Consider the following 16,960-nt stretch of genomic DNA (forward strand, 5'->3'; position numbering starts at 1 on the left):
AAATTCCTAGTGTTCGGTGGTTACAGAAATACAGGCAACATGCTGAAGGACATGCTGAGTCCTGCTTTGAGAACACGTGTCCAGGGTTCAGACCAGAGACAGAGAGGTCCTGAGGATGGGAGAGTGGGTCACTGTCGCTAAGGAAGAGGAAGGGGGGTGAGGGGTCAAGGGAGGCAAAGAAGCTCCTAAAAGATCACAAGGTTGCAGAATTTTCCAAGCCCCTGGCCTGGATTTCTCACAGGATGATTCTAGCTCCTGAGGAAGAGACCTGGTTACAGACAGGAGGTGCTCCAGGCTGTGGCTGGGGAATTAAAAACTTCCTAGCACGACCGGCTTGTTAGAGCGAACCTCAAAGGACTGTCCACATTCTGCTGTACAAAGGAATTTTGCTGTATCAAAGGTTGCTTAACAGTCGTATTATGCAAAGAGGGGAGGCAGGTCAGCTGTCTGGTCCTCCAGGCATTCACTGGGGGTGGTGCTGACTCTCGGGGGGGCTGGCCGTGCCCTGGGAGGCCAACGTGGTGAAACCGAAGCAGAGACTCAAGTCCTGTCCACTGCGGAACCATGTGACCCCAGGACCACTGCGAAACCTGAGCTTGGATTTCTTCAATCCATGACCCAGGTGCCCGGATGAAGATAAACCTCAGCTCAAGGGACAGCACCATGAGGGGGCCCTGGGAGGGGACACGGAGCTATGGAGCTATAAAGGAGTGTTTACTTTGGGACCAGATGATGCTCCCCGGCTTCATACAGCCCCTAAACCACTGACCCCTCTTCCACCGCGACACCATGGCTGCCTGGGCCCCAGCCATCAGCAGTCACGAGGACCACTCACCGTCACCACCACGTAGAAGCACCAGATCACCGAGCTGAGATGAAAGACCACCAACTGCCCAGACTCGTTGAATTTGCTGTGCTTGACTTTGGAGAGATGAAGCCGTTTGCTGATTTTCTAAAGAACAGAGAGAGGGACCTGCGTGTTAATATGTAAGCATATGGGTAACAGGCAAGCTTCAAATGCCTTTGCTCTCCCCACAAAGGGGCTGAAGCTATTTCATGTGAGTGTTGCACGTGCATACAGTGTTTAGTTGAAGGCAAGCACTCTGAGAAAGGGGCGAGGTAGACGTCTTTAGCCGAGATGTAAAGGCAACATCCCCAACCCGTGCCGTCTGAGCCCCGATGACGCCGTTTCGACACACTTCAGGCAGCTCCCTCCTGTGAATAAATGCCACTTCCAGGAGGCGGTAAGGGGGAGGAAGACCACAGTGTGGTGTGGGAGGTCAGTCCCCCAGGGCCAGCTGGAGCCTGCGAAAGAGGGATGGAGGCCTCCGAGCTGCGGCCGCTCCATCCGTGCGCCCCCCCAGCCTCCCACCTCCGAGCCCAGACCCAGCACTCACGTCTAGTATGTACTCCTGCACCACGGCGTGCAGGATGATGGCAATGAAGATGTAGAACAAGACAGTGACCAGGTCTTTCGGGCCGTAGTGGTAGTGCACCGTCTCGCCGTCTGCGGAGGCAAGGAGAGCCACGTGAGCATCCCTGGGGGAGGAAGTGCTCTGCAACCCACAACTGAAGGGAGATTTGGAGCGGACTGTGCCATCAAGGGCTTCCCTCTGGCTCTGACCCCAGAATGAGAAGAAAGAGTTTATTCTGGAGAACCCACCCAACCTCTGGACCTGGCCCCCGGGAGCACCAGTGAGGAGGGGTAAGGAGAAGTCAGCCCATGGCATGCCCTGATTTGGACAGGAGGGCTCAGTGGCTGCAGCTAGGGGTTGGAGACAACCAGCTTCCATCACTCCCCGGCTGTGTGACTACAAAAAAGTGACCAACCTCTCTGAGCCATAATCGCCGCCTCTGTAAAAATGGGACTGCAGATTATAGATTTCATCGAGGAAGCACGGGGTGGGGTTAAGATTGTGGACTCAGAAACCTCAGCTCATATCAAAACTGTCATTTATCTCCTCCCTCTTTTTTTATTTTTGATCATACTGTACAGCTTGCAGGATCTCAGTTCCTGACCCCAGGTGATGGCAGCAAAAGCCCGGAATCCTAACCTCTAGGGCACCAGGAAACCCACTCCTTCCTCTTAAAAAAAAAAAAAAATTGAAGTATAGTTGACTTATAATATTGTTTTGGTTTTAGGTATACAGCAAAGTGATTCAGTTAAATGTAATTTTTTCTGATAACGTTCCAGTATTGGTTATCACAGAAATTGAATGCGGTTCCCTGTGCTATACGTAATTCCTCGTTGCTTGTCTATTTTATATATAGTATTGTGCGTCTGTTAATCCTATCTGTCAATCCTAACTTATCCCTCTGCCTACCTTCCCCTTTGGTAACTATAATCTTGTTTACCATGTCTGTCGGTTTGTTTTGTAAACAGATTTATTTATATTATTCTTTTATATTCCACATATGAGTGACATCATATAATACTGGTCATTGTCTGACTTATTTCACTTAGTATGATCATCTCTAGGTCCATTCATGTTGCTACAAACTCCATTATTTCATTCTTTTTACGGGTGAGCAATATTCCACTGTATACATATAAAACATCTTTATCCAGGAAAAAAAAAAGAAGAGGAAAACTATCATTCGAAAAGATACAGCACCCCAATGTTCACAGCAGCATTATTTTACAAAAGCCAAGACATGGAAGCAAACCGAAGTGTCTGTCTACAGACGAATGGATAAAGAAAATGTCATTTCTTCCCCATGTAGCTCTGCGGCACCTCTATGTGTGACCTTTCTGGGCCTCAGATTCCTCATCTATAAAATGAGGACAATGGAATTCTTGTACTATAGGGTTTTTGTGAGGATTAGGTGACTTCAAAAATGCAAAGTGCTTACTTAGAATAGTATCTGGTGTATAGGAAGTATTGTACATGTACCTGCTATAATTTTTGTTGTTGTTTTGGTTACATGCAAGATGCTTACCAGTGCCTATAAGCATACACTAAAGTTATTAAAAATAGTATTTAGTGGTGATAGATGACATGCAATTCCAGATATCTTAAGTCTTGCTCTGCGAGTGCAACCACGCCCTCCGTGGACAGAGGAGGCTCCTGCCTCGGGTCCAGCTGGCAGGCCTGCGGGAGTTCAGGTCCCAGGCCTGGATGCCTGGTGCTCAGCGGCCCGCCCTCCCCCCGGCCACACTGGCCACCTCTCCAGCTGTGCTGCCTTCGCGCTGAGTCACACACACATGAGTCATCTCTCTTTGCTGGGATGCGTTTACCAGAAGGTAGGCCGGGGTGAGTGAGTTTCAGGGTGGCCACAGAGCCAAGCAGAGCTGACTGGGTCACTCTGGGAGCCCACCCATGACCCCGCCACCCTGGACAGGGAGAATGCACTGGTGGGCGGTGGAGGGGGTGGGGAGGGGGCTGGGGAGGGGGCAGGAAGACAGGAACTTTGAGATCAGACCAGCTTTCCTTTGTCCTCCCCCTCCTCGCTTCCACAAACACTCTACTCTGTGAGAGCCACTGGGCTGATTGCTGAAACATGGAGACAAAAGACACTGCCTTAGCTTCGGAGAGCACAGACCAGTCAGGAGACTGACCAATAAGTGTACAAAGACCTACAGACAGGCAGACGGCCACGAGGTACCAAGAGGTAAACAGAGCCACACAGGGAGCCCAGGGCAGGTGAGGGAGACTCCAGCTGGGGCGGGGGAGGTGGGGTAGCCTGTCAGGATAAATGGGATGATATAGAAACGAGAACTAGCAGGGGTAGGCAGGTGGGGGGGTGGCGAGGGGGCGGTGGAACATCCTGGGCAGAGAAGCATCTGCTAAGGATGCAGGGAACAAGGGCACACTGCTGAGGGCGGCCAGGGTACCACATAAAAGGGTGTGGACATGATCCTGAAGGCAACGTGGAAACATCGAAGAATTCAAACTCAACAGGAAAATGAGGAAATTGGATTTCAGACGGTTTATTCTGGCAGCAGTGCTGCATAAGCGTTGGGCCTGGAGGCAGACGCCAGTGAGGCAGGTAAGGAACTAGCGGGACAGGAAGAAAAGTGGAAGAGGGAACAGGGAGGGAGGCAGGCCATCGGTGGCCGAGACCTGTCAGACGAGGTGACTGACCCGGGCAGCCAGCGGCTGAGACCTGGGAGGGGAGCCGGGACCCAGGACGGAGGAAGCACAGGAGGAAGGGAAGAGGTGGGCGTGTGGGTCAGCCTATGCTTCTGCCCTTCCATTGCAAGGCCGGCATCACCCTTTCCCAGCCTTCGTAATGGAGGATCAACAGAGACTAACTAGACAGCAGCATATTTTGAAACTATAAAATAACACATGCAAAGTTTCACCATCAAGACCAGCCTTATTACGCAAAATGGGACTCAACCAAAAAAGCATGGCCCCAAGTCGTTAAGTAACACACGTCAAGGGCTTCCCTGGTGGTCCAGTGGTTAAGAATCCACCTTCCAATGCAGGGGACCCCGGTTCGATCACTGCATGGGGAGGATCCCACATGGTTGCGGAGCAGCTAAGCCCGTGAGCCACAACCACTGAGCCAGTGCTCTAGAGCCTTCGAGTGGCAACTGCCAAACCCTCAGACCGCAACAAACTGCCACAACTAGAGAAAGCCCATGCAGCAATGAAGACCCAGTGCAGCCAAAATAAATAAATCTTAAAAAAAAAAAGTTAAGACTTTGGATTATCCATCTCAAAGCCTCTTCAAATTACTTCCATTCATCACCCCATTCACTATGCTTCCAAAGAGATGTGACCAGAGCCTTAAATCCTTCTTGAAATGGATGCATGGACTCACATTCTTTTACTCCTTTGCTGATAAGAGCTCCATGCATATTTGTTCATCCACCAATAAACCACATGCAGAGCTCCAAGCTGGACACTGGGGCAGGGCAGGGAATGAGGGGGGCACGGCCCTGCCCTCTTGCAGCTTAGCAGCTACACACCAAATTCTCTACACCCAAAACCAGAGGCCGACAACAATGACAAAAACAAACAAACAAAAAAACACAACTAGAGTGAAAAATGGGCAAAGACTTGCAGCAACATGGAAGGACCTAGAGATTATCATACTAAGTGAAGTCAGAGAAAGACAACCATCATATGATATTACGTATATGTGGAATCCAAAATATGACACAAATGAACTTATCTATAAAACAGAGACAGACTCACAGACATAGAGAACTTATGCTTACCAAAGGGGAAAGAGGTGGGGGGAAGGGGGTGCACAGATAAAGCAGGAGTTTGGATTAGCAGATACAAACCACTATACATAAACTAGATAAACAAGGCCCTACTGTATAGCTCAGGGAACTATATTTAATATCCTGTAATAAATCATAATGGAAAAGTAGTTTTTTGGTTTTTGTCTTTTTTTTTTTTTTTTGTCTTTTTTTAATGGGCAAAGGAACAGACATTCCTCCAAAGAGGACATACAAATGGTCAACCGGTATATGGAGAGATCCTCAACATTACTATCATTAGGGAAATGCAAATCAAAATCACAATAAGGTACCACCTCAAACCCATTAGAATGGCCACAATTTAGAAAAAAAAGAATAAGTGTTGGTGAGGGTGTGGATGAATTAGAACCATATTTGTGCATTGTTTTGAGAATGTAAAATGGCATAGTCACTATCAGAAACAGTATGATGATTCCTTAGAAAATTAAAAATAGAACTACCAGATGATCCAGCAATTCCACTTCTGGATACAGAAGAAAAAGAACTGGAAGCAGGATCTTGATGAAATATCTGCAAACCCCATGTTCACAACACACATCACAAGAGCCAAAGGTAGAAACCACCCAAGCGTCCATCCAAAGATGAATGGAAGAACAAAATATATGGTCTATACATACAACAGACCTCCAACACTATTCAGCCTTAAAAAGGAAGGAAAACCTGTCACATGCTACACAGAACCTTGAGGGCATCATGCTAAGTGAAATAAGTCAGTCACCAGAAGACAGATACTGCATGGTTTCATTACCGGAGGGTCCCAGAGGAGAAAAATTCAGAGAGACAACAAGAACGGTGGTTGCCAGGGACTGGGGCAGGGGAGGGATGGGGGGGCCACTGTTTCACGGATGTGGTTTCAGTTTTGCAGGATGAAGCGTTCTGAAGGTTGCGCCAACAGTATGAGTGTGCTTAATACTGCCGAACTGGACACTCAGAAACAGGTAAGATCGTACATCTCATGATAGGTGTATTTCACTACAAAAAAAAAAAAAAAACAGCGGCCCAGTGTGATGAGTGCTGTGACCTGGGCAGGGAATGATGAGGGCAGGGCCCTGGGGAGGAGGGGTCAATGACGTGTGCCGGTCAGAGAGCGGATCAGGGCAGAGTGGTCTGGGTAGAGGCGACCAGAGGACTGGGTGACCTGGAGAGCAGAGGTGAGCAGGTCATCCCACGCCCCACCCTCCACCCCTGACAGGCCATGTCAGGACAAGCATCCAAAGGCAAGGGAAGGTTCTGGACCAGAGTCACAGACACCTTTTGTAAAGATCACTCTTCCTGTCAGATGGACAGGTTAAGTGGCCTGGAACAGGGCTGGGAGAGCAGTCAGGAGGTGCCCACAGGAGTCCAGGGTGGGGTGCAGGGGTGCCCTGCACGCGGAGGGTGGCAGCGTGATGTCTGAGAAGATAAACTCGGAGAGATGTGGGCTATGGACTCACAAGGACCAGCTGGTGGGCTGGCCATGCGGAACGGTTCGCAAGCTCCCTCTGGAATCTGTCCTCTGGTAGCACCCACGGTTTTAGAGTGCGTCAACATGCTGCCTTGTTTGGTCCTTGTCCCCATCCGTGGGTCGGCGGAGAGGATGAAGAAGCAGGCCTCACAGGGTTAAGGCGAAGGGCCATTTCTCAGGTCTCCCAGTGCCTACGGCCCAGCCCGGCCCCCGAAGCCACCTCAGGTCCACAGGACCCCTCTCATGACCCCCGCCCTGCCCCACACCCTGACTGGTGAGAAGCTGATCCTTGGACTTCTTTCTTCTACCAGAGAGCAAGGAGCATCACACTTGAACACTCACGAGCTGTGCCCTGATCCACGCACAGCATCTCCACGGCTCTCCCCTCATCTGCTACCCTCCTGCCCTCAATCAGAGCAGAAAGGGGACTGGTTTGGCCCCTTCTGCTCACCACGGAGATATGGAGGTCGGAAACTTGTGTTTTTCCAGGAGGTTATAAACAAATGGATTTTTTTTTTTCTTTTTAGATGTTTGGTTGCTAACAAACTCTTAAAAAATCCTCTCTCCCCCCATGTTAGAGCTCTGACCCTTTAAGCAGCAGTCCCGCCTTGTATGAGCTCTCAAAAAAGAATGGCAACAGTCTGGCAGTGAGCTACTGTGATTTTTTTTTTAAGTTTAGGTCCTTTTTTTAAACTTTTTATTTTGTATTGGGGTGTAGCCAATAGTATCTTTTTAAAAGGAAAAAAAAAAAAAAACAACTTTCTTGGCTTTATTGCACGGCATGTGGGGCCTTCCTTCCCTGACCAGGGATCTGACCCACACTTCTTACACTGGAAGTGCAGAGTCTGAGCCACTGGATCACCAGGGGAGTTTCTGAGCTGCTGTGAGTTTTAAGAAGAGTATGTTTTGGCACATCTGAGCTCTTGGACCAGAGAGATGAATCCAACCCAGAGTCACAGCAAAATGCCCGCAGAGACCAGGCGGGGAATGCAATGAGCAAAGTGGTCCAGGCGTCTGCAGGTAAGTCCTTTCAACAGAGCCTGCTGCAGTAACAGTCTTCAGTACCACAGATGCTCCCCACCGTTTCTCCTTAGCTATAGGGCCCTCCTGGTCTGTATTTCACATTTCCACTTTCAGAGAGAAACAAGGAAAGAGTGACCTCCCTCTTAACCTTACTAGAAGAAAAACAACAATTCAGACTGGGATACGCAGTGGCTGCCAGGCAGTCTTGGTACTGGGGACACATGAGAGAGGGGTGGCGACTGTGGTGAAGCGCAGTCTGCCCCGAGGGGGTGAAGGAAGGAGGGGGAAGGCCACGGAGGGGTGCGGCCCTGTATTTCAAAAGCAGAGAGAGAGATCCCTACGTGAAATCATCTGATTTTAAAATGCTGGTGACTAATTCCAAAATTGTAAAAGCACTTTATGGGCCAATTACCAAACTGGCCAAAGAAAATACACATATAAGCCAGCTCTGACCACAGGCCACTGATTTACAATCCCCAGCCCAGATGCCTCCTGACACCTCCCAACGCCCATATTCCAAATCCTCTTCCTGCGCGCCACGATGGAGAAGGTCAGTATATCCGCTGGAGGGTTAACCTCGCCCGGGAAGAAGCACCTTCAATAATGACCCTCCCTCTATGAGTGACTCATCCTGTCTCCTGTCAAAAGTGGCACTCGCTTTATCTCTGACCACAGTTTTAAAGTGAAGGATAGGGAAGCCTGGCGGGCTGCAGCCCATGGGGTCTCAAAGAGCTGGACATGACTTAGCGACTGAACAACAACAACAGTTTAAAAAGAGAATCGACATGATCGGTCAGAGCCTGGCTGTCCTGACAATCTCAGCTGGAGCCGGCCCTTTCGGGAGCACCCTCGCACCTCCTGCTTTGTTTGCTTCCTGTACTAACAGACATTTTCCCGTTTTCCCTGGTGTCACCTGGACGCAGCTTCTCCCGCCTGATTCCACAAGTCCTGTCTTGTCTGGATACAGCTGTGCAGTGTCTGACCTCAGGGACCTGAGCTGGCCAGTGGCCAGCTACGGCTGATGCCCCATCCGTTCCTTACAGCCCCTTAAAGTCCGGGCACTGCCAGCGAGGGGTCTGCCTTTGTCCCGAAACCTGGTGCTTCAAAGACCACCACTGTACAACCTGGATGCCTCTTTTGCTCCCAGCTTCCTTCCTCACCCTGGCAAACCTGGATTTATGAGTCACTTTCTATTGGTCTCTGTGCTTGTGGCCAACTGTTTCCCCATTATTCTGAATCTTCTACATAAATCCAGAACTCTGACATGAAGAAACACCAAAAGCAAAATCAAGATGCAAATGATGTCTGAGGGGAAAATATTTATAATTCGGATTAGAAACAAAGGTTGATCTTCTAATGTATGAAGAGCTCCTAGAACTTGAGGATGAAAAGAGAACAAACCCAACAGAAGAATGGGCAAAGGATTTGAACAGACAATTCACAGAGGAAAAAAACACAGATGGCCCTTTTACATTTAAAAGAATGCTCAACCTCACTGAGAAGAGAAACAAACTACACACATAATGAGATACCATCCCACCCCTGTCAGACTGGCATAAATCCAAAGCTGGTCGCTCACTCTTGCTGAAGCTATGGGAAACCAGGCTCTCACCCTGCAGTGGGATGCGAAATGGACCACCTCTTTGGAAAGGCGATTTGAAAATTTCCACTGAGATTACAAACCATCGGCCTCTGGATATGGCAATTCGACTTCTGGGAATTTGTCCTATAGCCATATCTGCCACGTTCAAAATGACACCTGCAAAAGGCTGTGGATGGCAGCATGGTTTTTAACAGTACCCTTACGAAGACAACTTACGAAGACAAGTAGTTTTCATCTCCGGGTGCCGGGATTACACCACCTTATAACACACAGTTGTAATGAGGTACCACAGCGTCAGCCTCCCCAGGGAGCCCAGGGAGCCCAGGGGTGCCCGCTGCTGCACGTCCACCCCAGGGCCAGTGAATCAGAAACTTGGACATGGCCCAGGAATCCATGCTTAATGTCACCAGGGGATCCCAACACATTGTCCATATAGACAATGGAGCCAGTTTAAAAAAATCAGGGAGAAATGAAGGGCGAGAACAGGAAAAACTAATCAGAAAACATGAGAGCAGACAAGTGACTGCTTTGGGAGGGGGTGTTCACCGGAGGGGTCTGAGGAAGCTAGGAGGGCTGCTTCCTGACCTGGGGGATGGGTGCATGGCATACACGGATGTAAAAATTCATCTCACTGTGCCCCTAAGTTCAGTTCAGTTGCTCAGTTGTGTCCGACCCTCTGCGACCCCACAAATCACAGCAGGCCAGGCCTTCCCTGTCCATCACCAACTCCCGGAGTGTCCCTAAGTATGTGCATGCTTTCCTGTTGTTCAAACCACCGAGTCTGTGGTACTTTATCATGGCAGCCTTGGCAAACTTAATACACACACACACACACTCTCTCTCTCCCAGGCTGTTCAGAGAATGAAAGAATCTTCAAAGTTACCATTTTAACTGCAGACTGGACCATTTGTGGCAATGTATTTTTCTCCAGTCTCATTGGACTTAGGAAGACAAGGATACTTTTATGATACAAAAATGTTGCAAAAAATGAGAGATATAACAAAAATGAGAGAGGCATTAAAGAAAACCTGCAAATAAAAGTGTCCAGCCTCTGTGCAGTTTTCCTGGTGAACCATTTCTTTCTATAAGGCTGTATAGCTCTGCCTGAGGCCTTCAAGAAAGAAATACCACAGGCACACACTCAGCCTCACTGCGGTTCACAAGTCTGAGGCCTGGGCAGAAATTGTGCGGTCCCTGAAGAGCGCCTACCAAGGGGACAATGCGAACTTACGAGCCATAAAGAAAAAACAACTCAAGATCATATCCCAAAAAAATGTCTAGAATCTCAGCCTTGTTTTTAACTTGGATAAAAATATCAGGCTCACTGTTTAATTAAGGACAAAAATTACTTCAGTAAGAACTAAGCAAAAAAGAAAAAAAAAAAAAAAAAACGATCCTGGCTAGATAGGAGAAGAAAAGATTTGCTCAGGAGAAATAGCCATGTGGGGGAGGGGAGGCAGCTATTCAAAGATGCTGCCGGCTTGGAGGCTTCAGGCTGGTTAACAATTAGCCACAGCAACTCAGCGGCTCCTGCTTAAACCTCAGGAGCTCCACGTGGCATAAATTCTCTGGGCTGTAACAGGGGGACTGGATAAAAATCAAGTCTAGGCAGGAAAGGGACACACTTCTGAGGGGCTGTTACCTAGGGCTGACCAATGACTGTGCGTACACTTTTCTGCACAACTGTTACACAAATAATAAGTGCTAAGATCTGAAGGTTGGTGCCCCCCCCCCCGCCCAGAGTTCACGTTGGACTCCCAAAGATGACGGTATTAGTGGGTGGGGCCTTTGGGAGGTGTTTAAACCATGAGGGTGCAGCCCTCATGAATGGAATTAGTGCCCTAATGAAGGAGGCTCCAGACTGCTCCCCTGCCCCTCCCACCACGTGAGGACACAGCAGGAAGCTGTGACCTGGGAGAGGGGCCTCACCCGACCAGACTGCACCCGGATCTGGGACTCCAGCCTCCAGGACTGGGAGAAGTAAATTTCTGTTGTTTATAAGCCACCTGGTCTGTATTTTGTTACAGCAGCCTGAACAGACTAAGAAAGTTTAATAAGTTAACAAAAAAAGATTATACCCAGGGCTGGCTATAAACTCCCACGCTTCTTCAGATGCCAACCAACACGATGAGGGCAGTGAAGACTTGGATTTATTTTCATTTTCTCTGATTCATACAGACAGGACCTCAGGGCAAAAGGGGATCTTGGCACCTGTTTGGCCGGAGGGACTACGATGGAGCCAGCTCTCTGCCAGCTTCGTTGGGCCCCCTGGAGCCACGCCCACCACCCCACTCGCATTCAGGGGTGTGACAGCCCAGCACCCCCTCTGTCCTTACTGGTGTATCCTTAGGAACTTCCATCATCTCTCTTCCTTGTTGTAAAAGGACAAGGCCAGACTCTGTGAGTCTCAATTCTCCTGCAGCTGGACAGACCACAGGTCCTGGTTGGGCAGCATCCGCCTGTAATCAAGTCAGGTTTCCACTTCCAGAGTCGCTGTCGCCCACCTGTCTCTTCCCTCTTTGTCTCCCACAAGCTCATCTTACAAACAGGGGCTCAGTTTAGTATGTGACGCCAATCTCCTAAGTACATGATACATGCACAAGGCTAACTCCTACCAGCTAGCAAGGGAACAAAAAACACTCTGAGCCCTGGACAAAGGCTTTCGGCTGAATGAGGCTTTAAAACCATCTGTCTTGAGGTTGTTTTGATGGGGCCGTGTGTCTCGCCCTGGGAGGGCTGTGAGAACAAGGGCCACACTATGGGGTGGGGGAGGGACCCCAGAGGGTCCCTGGGCTTTTCATCTCCAGCTGTTAAATGCTACGTGGCAGCTGGTGGTGATAAAACCACCGGGACCAACAGGGAATGGTCTTTGTCCTCCTTCCTCACTGTGAAACCAGCCCTTCTCCAGAACAGGCCCTGCACACCCAGCCTTCTCTCTCCAGGTGCCAGGAACACCTAGGTGCCCTCGACTCCTGTAAAGTAGTAGCCCCAGCTCAAAACCAAATCCACCCAACAATAGTAACCCCCCGCCTCCACTCCTCAGGCTAAAAACAGTTCTAGAAAAGCCAAAATTGGATGAGAACAGAAAGATGCAAACGAGTTCCTGGATTTAGGGGATTTCCCTCCCTGAACTTGGGGGCTGGGAGCACAGGGTCCTCTGAAAGCCTACTTAGCGGGTTCCACCCAGGGCATGGGGAGCAGCACTTCAGGCACCTGGGGGTTTTGTTACCACAAGGGATCCAGGGCAGAAGTCTGCGGCGGGGCCTGGAGTCTGTGTTTCTAACCAGTTCCCAGATGGTGCAGGTCTGTGACAATCTGGGGAGTGAGTGCCTCCTGGATCCCTGTCTTCAGGAGGCACTGGGTGGAGACAGTGACCATCACCCTCAACTTGACAGATGAGGATGGAGACCCTGACACTGCCTGGTTTGCCCAAGACAGCTCAGCAAACTCTTGGAACAACTCAAAAGAAGCTGGTACATTTCAGCCTGTGTGGCGTCCCCTGTTCTACCTCAGAAGGGGGAGTCAGGAAGCCATGAGTCTGTTTGTGGGGGGACTCAAGTTCTTTGCTGACCTTTTATAGTCTATATACTTCTGGCTGTAATACCAGATACTCTGGGGTATTTGAATCAGAAAGACTCCAGTGTCTGATGGTTAAGACCAGAAACATGACATTTTATTCCTTGCCAGGGCTGGGTATATGGTTGCAGATAAAGTACATGATGGTTAGTTAAACTTGAATTCCAGATAAACAAAGAATACTTTTCTAGTATAATTATGCCCCATATATACTTTGAGATATACTTACACTGAGGAAAAAAAAAAAAAAAGTATGGTTTCTCTGAAATGCCAATTTAACAGATAGTCCTGGATTTTTACTTGCAAAGTCTGGCAACCCTAACAGGTGGAAATGATGTGACAAGAACACTTCCTGCCTCATCACTGTTGACCTTAAAGAAAACCCCAGGGACACTGACATTGCCCCAGGATGCACAACTTCTGACTGCAAGGACTGTGCCATCTTCTCTTTTAGTTCATTTCTCTAAACAGAGCTTAATCTTCTTAGCTAGCTTAATATAATGTGACAGAGTTATGCATTTATTAGCCAGCATTATGAGTTGAATCGAAGAAAACTCCTGTGAAGTCCAAATTGCCAGCACCTCAGAACGTGAGCTCATTTGGAATCAGAGTTATTGCAGATGTGAATAGTTGAGATGGGATCATAATGGAGTAGGATGTGTTCTAATCTGATATAACTGACGTCCTTACAGAAGGAGAAACTGGATGCAGAGATGGCTGCAAACACAAAGACTGGTGTCCTACTGGTCCAAGCCAGGGAGCACAGCCCTGCTGACACCTTGATCTTACACTTTTACACTTTTTACATTTCTGTTGCTTAAGCCACTCAGCTTGTGGTATGTTGTTGTCACCGCTGGCCTATAAACACATGCTGGGAGCTGGAAAGAAAAGAGGAAAAGGAGGAAAGGAAACTGGGGAGAAACTCCTCAGTGTTCCCATTGGCTGTTTCCTGTAGAACCTGAACACCTCTGCCGAGGGAGGTTAGGGATTTAGAAACAGCAGGCCAGTTATATGAAAACCATCGCTGCTCTCCTAAAATACACATGTTAAATATTGATTTGAACAAGTTGCAAGCCACTGAAAGAAGAAACCTTAGAAATCAGAACTGACCCTGGTTCTACAAATGGGACCCATCCTCAAGAAGCTGCAGGCTGGAAGAGATGTGAGCGGGAGGGTTTTTAAGTTGTTTTTTTTTTTAAATTTTTATTTTGGTGGCCCATGGGTTTAGTTGACCCCTCAGCATGTGGAACCTTAGTTCCCCGATCAGGGATCAAGCCCGAATCCTTGCGTTGGAAGGTGGACTCTTAACGAGCTGACCACCAGGGAAGTCCCAAAGAGGGGAGGGTGGTGGTGGTTTAGTCACTAAGTATTGTCCGACTCTTGCGACCCCATGGACTATAGTCCGTCAGACTCCTCTGTCCATGGGATTCTCCAGGCAAGAATACTGGAGTGGGTTGCCATTGGTGCGGGGTTTAAATACACAGCTTCAAAGGCCCTCTGCCCTGGGTTGTGAACTGCTTCTTTCCGGTGAGAAGTTGGCCCTCCTCCGCAACTTACAAACCAACCACCACCACACTGGTCCTGGTGATCAAGGAGCTCAAAGCAAAATTAAGCAGGCTGCTCTAACTGCACTGTCTCTCTGGGTGACGTGCCAGTCTTATTTTGAACAGCCCCAGTGGCAAGATTTAAACAAAAGCCAGGCTCTTTAGCAATACTTTATCTCCTCTTTCAGTACATCCCTCCACCTCTACCCAGGCCTTATTCTGGCCTGGATGGGGATTCCAGGACACAATTCAATAGCCCCACCTGAGAAAAATGCCAAACCTCACTGGCTCCAGACACACTGGCCTTGGTCCAGTTACTAGAACATCCTGAGGTGCCTGTGCCTCACCTGGGGGCTTTGCGCATGCCAATCCCTGTGTCTGGAATGTTCCTTCTTCTGTCCATATCCCCCTCCCCAACCCCCTTCACACCAGCTGCACACACACACAGTTCAAACAGCAGGTTCCCAGAAACAGCTGGTAATCACCCTTTGATGTTTCCTTATTGCACAACCTGTATGCTCCTCTCGCCACCCATATCACAACTGTAATTATTTATTGTTTGCTGTGTAGTATCTATTCCCTCCCTCATAAACAGTAAGTTCCATGAGTCAGAGATCAGATGTGTTTTATGAATTACTTTACAGTCCAGGTGTGGCACACAGCAGGCACACAAATATTTGTCTGGGTTAATCAATTAACTAATTAGTTAAACCAATGAGGGCAGGAGAGGAAGTACCTCCTGCTCAGGAGCTCCGGGTTCTGCCCTGGAGCAGGAAGCCTCGCTTGTTACCCTGGCTGTGAAGATGGGATGCTTTTAGGATACCACTTGTGGCCTAATTTCTTCCTGGAAAGTTTCAAACTGAATCAATCAATCCCCTGGTCAGGATCTGGCTTTACAAACAGGCCTTTCCTACAATAAAGCCACATCCCGCTCACACATGCTTCAATCTCGGTGGTCCCCAGGACTGTACGTTCTCCCAGTAATTAACAAAGCAAGGCTGGGCTAGGATCTGGCAGCCCCTCTAAGTTGACTTGGGCAGAAATGCAATGCAAGTACAGGCACCACCTCTGATAGGTGCATGTGTCTTTGTTGCATCTCTTTGACTTAGTTGCTAAGTCACGTCCAACTGCTGTTGTTTAGTTGCTAAGTCGTGTTGGACTCTCTGCAACCCCATGGACTGTAACCCACCAAGCTCCTCTGTCCATGGAATTTTCCAGGCAAGAATACTGGAGTGGGTTGCCATTTCCCTCCCCAGGGGATCTTCTCGAACCAAGGATCGAACCTGTGTCTCCTGCATTACAGACGGATTCTCTACCACTGCACTAGCAGGGAAGCCCCTAGGGATCCCTTTATGAATTAATAAACTGGCATTCTGACTTTTTAAAAAGCCTATGCATTTAGGCTTCCCTCATAGCTCAGTTGGTAAAGAATCCGCCTGCAATGCAGGAGACCCTGGTTCAATTCCTGAGTCAGGAAGATTCCCTGGAGAAGGAACAGGTTACCCACTCCAGTATTCTCAGGCTTCCCTTGTGGCTCAGCTGGTGAAGAATCCGCCTGCAATGTGGGAGACCTGGGTTTGATCCCTGGGTTGGGAAGATCCCCTGGAGAAGGGAAAGGCTACCCACTCCAGGATTGGTGCCTGGAGAATTCCAGGGACTATACAATCCATGGGGTCGCAAAGAGTCGGACACAGCTGAGTGACTTTCAGAAAAAAAAAAAAATGCATTTGATGCTACCTACCTATAAAAAACATGATTTATGGGTCATAAGAATTAGATGCCTGATGGTATTTGGGCAATACATATATAAAACCTTTATAATGTACATATTACTTGGCTCAGAAATTCCAGTAATAGGAATTTAACCAAAAAAAAAAAAACCAAAATCATGAATGCATGAAGTCACAAGAATGTTTACCATAGCACTATAAAAACTGGAAACTTAAATATCCAACAATGTGTGACTGAATACATAACTGTGGTAATCCTTATTAATAAGTTTTCTGTAGTTTTTGCAAATGCCTAATTGAATGGAAGAATAATGAATGACACAGGGAAAAGGTTCATCATATGCTAACACCAGAAAAGTGGGTTATATGAATCAAGATTACAAAATGCTAACTGTAGTCTTTGGGTGGTAGAGTCATGTATGATTTTTATCTTATGCTTACCTGTATTTTATAAGTTTCCTGTGAGAGCCATAAATGTACTTTGGAAAACATTTAAAACTAAATTGTAACCAATCACAGACACAAAAATACTATATATGACTCTACTTACAGGAGGCCCTAGAAGAGTCAAATTTATAACAACAGAAAGTAGAGGGGTCGTGGGCAGGGGTGGGGCAGGGGAGAATGGTGAGTCATTTAAGAGCTACAGAGTTCAGTTCTGCAAGATGAAACAGTCGTAGAGATGGATGGATAGTGGTGAAGGAACTTCATATCACTGAACTGGTACACTTTAAAATAACTAAGATGCTGAACGATATGTGTATTTTACCCCAATTTTTTAAAAAACCAAAATACTTTAAAAAATGTTAAATGCATAAATCA

The 16,960-nt window shown here is 48.1% G+C and overlaps 1 protein-coding gene and 1 long non-coding RNA gene across 2 annotated transcripts in view; one reads left to right on the top strand and one right to left on the bottom strand.

Annotated features, from left to right (window-relative positions):
* TRAM2 (translocation associated membrane protein 2) overlaps window positions 1-16,960 on the bottom strand; it is a 68,707-nt gene that overhangs the window by 15,559 nt on the left and 36,188 nt on the right. The window contains exons 3-4 of the mRNA XM_043907719.1: window positions 1,398-1,507; window positions 836-952 (exon numbers count right to left, since the gene is read on the bottom strand). Of these exons, the coding sequence (XP_043763654.1) occupies window positions 836-952; window positions 1,398-1,507 (227 nt within the window). The remainder of the gene's footprint in view (window positions 1-835; window positions 953-1,397; window positions 1,508-16,960) is intronic.
* LOC122697188 lies at window positions 3,483-4,547 on the top strand. The gene is made up of 3 exons (XR_006342011.1): window positions 3,483-3,612; window positions 3,903-3,990; window positions 4,433-4,547. It is a non-coding gene; the product is annotated as an uncharacterized LOC122697188 (long non-coding RNA).

Source organism: Cervus elaphus, chromosome 7, assembly GCF_910594005.1.
Source record: "Cervus elaphus chromosome 7, mCerEla1.1, whole genome shotgun sequence".
In the NCBI taxonomy this organism is placed as follows: Eukaryota; Metazoa; Chordata; class Mammalia; order Artiodactyla; family Cervidae; genus Cervus; species Cervus elaphus.